This window comes from Physeter macrocephalus, chromosome 7 (genome assembly GCF_002837175.3).
Source record: "Physeter macrocephalus isolate SW-GA chromosome 7, ASM283717v5, whole genome shotgun sequence".
NCBI classification, from domain to species: domain Eukaryota; kingdom Metazoa; phylum Chordata; class Mammalia; order Artiodactyla; family Physeteridae; genus Physeter; species Physeter macrocephalus.
In genome coordinates this window covers 48,352,148-48,354,492 of record NC_041220.1, presented here as the reverse complement: position 1 = coordinate 48,354,492, position 2,345 = coordinate 48,352,148, and the positions used below count along the sequence as shown (strand labels likewise).

Here is a 2,345-nt window from a genome sequence, read left to right as displayed (position 1 = left end):
AGGACAGTGAGAGGCCTGTGTACCGCTAAAAAAAAAAAAAAAAAAAAATGCTCAGTATTGAATAATGTATGTATTGTTAGTGAGAATTGTATTTGCCTTATTTTATTATTTAAACATTAATCATTATATTTTTGTAGGAGAACGTCCGTATAAATGTGAGCTTTGTCCTTATTCAAGTTCTCAGAAAACTCATCTAACCAGACATATGCGTACTCATTCAGGTTGGTAAGAAATTGGAATTTTTCTATCATTTTTGTAAACTACCATTATAAAGAAGTTCTTCTAGACCTGGAACTGGGTCATTATTTATGATTTATTTTTAATACAATTTGGATACTTACATACTTTTAATAATTTCAGTGTGTGGTTGCTGGGTTCCAGGGATTCCTACTTAGCTGCTTTCCTGATATTTGGGTTTGTTCTCTTGAGAGTTGATAAGGTTTCTGAGGATTGATTAACAAAAGCCAAACTTTAAGGAATGATTGATAATCCAGGATCCCAATTTATTAACCTATAATAAATAAAATACAGGACTATAACAAGTGAGAGATTTATCCACTCTAGAACTGAAATAATCATGGTCACCATCCAGAATTGGTCCCCATTATGAAGGTATATAGATGGCAAAGTTAAAAAGTCAATATTAGCATAGGTGGTCTTGAATGGATAATTATTTCATTTTGGCCACACTGACCCTTGGGTGGTCCTAGAGATATTGACATGATCCACAACTCTTCCTTTCCTTTTCTCAGTAAATATGTTACCATTTCATCTTGGATGAAATATTTCGTACTGGAGGAAATACATCCAGTTTGTATTTGCCTTTGTAATATTTTTGTAGGTATCACACTGGATAGTTACCCCATCCTACTAACATAGGAATTCATTTCCCATTGTGAGCAGTGAATGTTTGTTAAAGGGAATTGACATCTTACTAAGTTTTTTCATGGACTACTCTTTTTTTAACATCTTTATTGGAGTATAATTGCTCTACAACAGTGTGTTAGTTTCTGCTTTATAACAAAGTGAGTCAGCCATACATATACATATATCCCCATATCTCCTCCGTCTTGTGTCTCCCTCCCACCCTCCCTAGCCTACCCCTCTAGGTGGTCACAAAGCACCGAGCTGATTTCCCTATGCTATGTGGCTGCTTCCCACTAGCTATTGATTTTACATTTGGTAGTCTATATATGTCCATGCCACTCTCTCACTTCGTCCCAGCTTACCCTTTGCCCTCCCTGTGTCCTCAAGTCCATTCTCTACATCTGCGTCTTTATTCCTGTCCTGCCCCTAGGTTCTTCAGAAATTTTTTTTTTTTTAGATTCCATATATATGTGTTAGCATACAGTATTTGTTATTCTCTTTCTGACTTACTTCACTCTGTATGACAGACTGTAGGTCAGCGAGTCTACAAGTGCATCATCTGCACGTACACCACAGTAAGCGAATATCACTGGAGGAAACACTTGAGAAACCATTTTCCAAGGAAAGTATACACATGTGGAAAATGCAATTATTTTTCAGACAGAAAAAACAATTATGTTCAGCATGTTCGAACTCATACAGGTAAGAGGACCTTTCTCGTTTATAAGTGTACTCTACCCCCCAAGTGAAACACTTTAAAAATGAAAAATTTCACACATCTCAGAAGTAACGACAATGTCCCACTGCACCCATGGGTCCCCATCACCTATACTCAAGAGTTACTAATATTTTGTCATATTTGGCAATTCAGTTTTTTAAGTAACAGCTTTATTGAGATGTACTCCACTCCCACACGATTCATCCATTGAAAGTTAGAATGCATTGGTTTTAGTGTGTTCACAGACTTGTGCAGCCAACACCACAGTCAATTTTAGGACATCTTTACCCCGAAAGGAAACCCCTCTCTGTGGTTGCTCCCCATTTCTCCCCAGCAGCCCTTAATTATTCACTTTTAAACTGACTTTCATTAACGGGTCTCATTTTTTAAAAGCAATGTTTGTAACTACTGATAGTTACATTAACATTTTCCTGATATGAATTGGTACCTTTGAGGACTGATTACTGGTCTGAACAAAATGGATAGGGTAACCTAGTACTCTGCTCTGCATCAGAAGTGAAAAGGGGCTCTGGAATGCTGTTTGCATCATATCCCTTTTGCAGTAGTTGTCACTCTGCCGGACTGAACCCCATGCTGAAGTGAGTCATACTGAGGAGAGGAATTGATGTTGCTTTGCTTAAGTGGTAGACATAAACAAGAAAACTTGCAGATGAAATTCCATTACAAGAAAGACCATGTGTAGCAAGATTCCTAAGCTCTAGTAGATGGCTTCTGTGTAATTTTTTTTTTTTTTTTTTTT

The 2,345-nt window shown here is 37.0% G+C and overlaps 1 protein-coding gene across 1 annotated transcript in view; it reads left to right on the top strand.

The window, feature by feature from the left end:
• The window catches only part of LOC102995069 (RE1-silencing transcription factor), a 46,428-nt gene that overhangs the window by 21,959 nt on the left and 22,124 nt on the right, over positions 1-2,345 (top strand). The window contains 1 exon segment of the mRNA XM_028491814.2: positions 138-221. Coding sequence (XP_028347615.2) covers positions 138-221 — 84 coding nt within the window.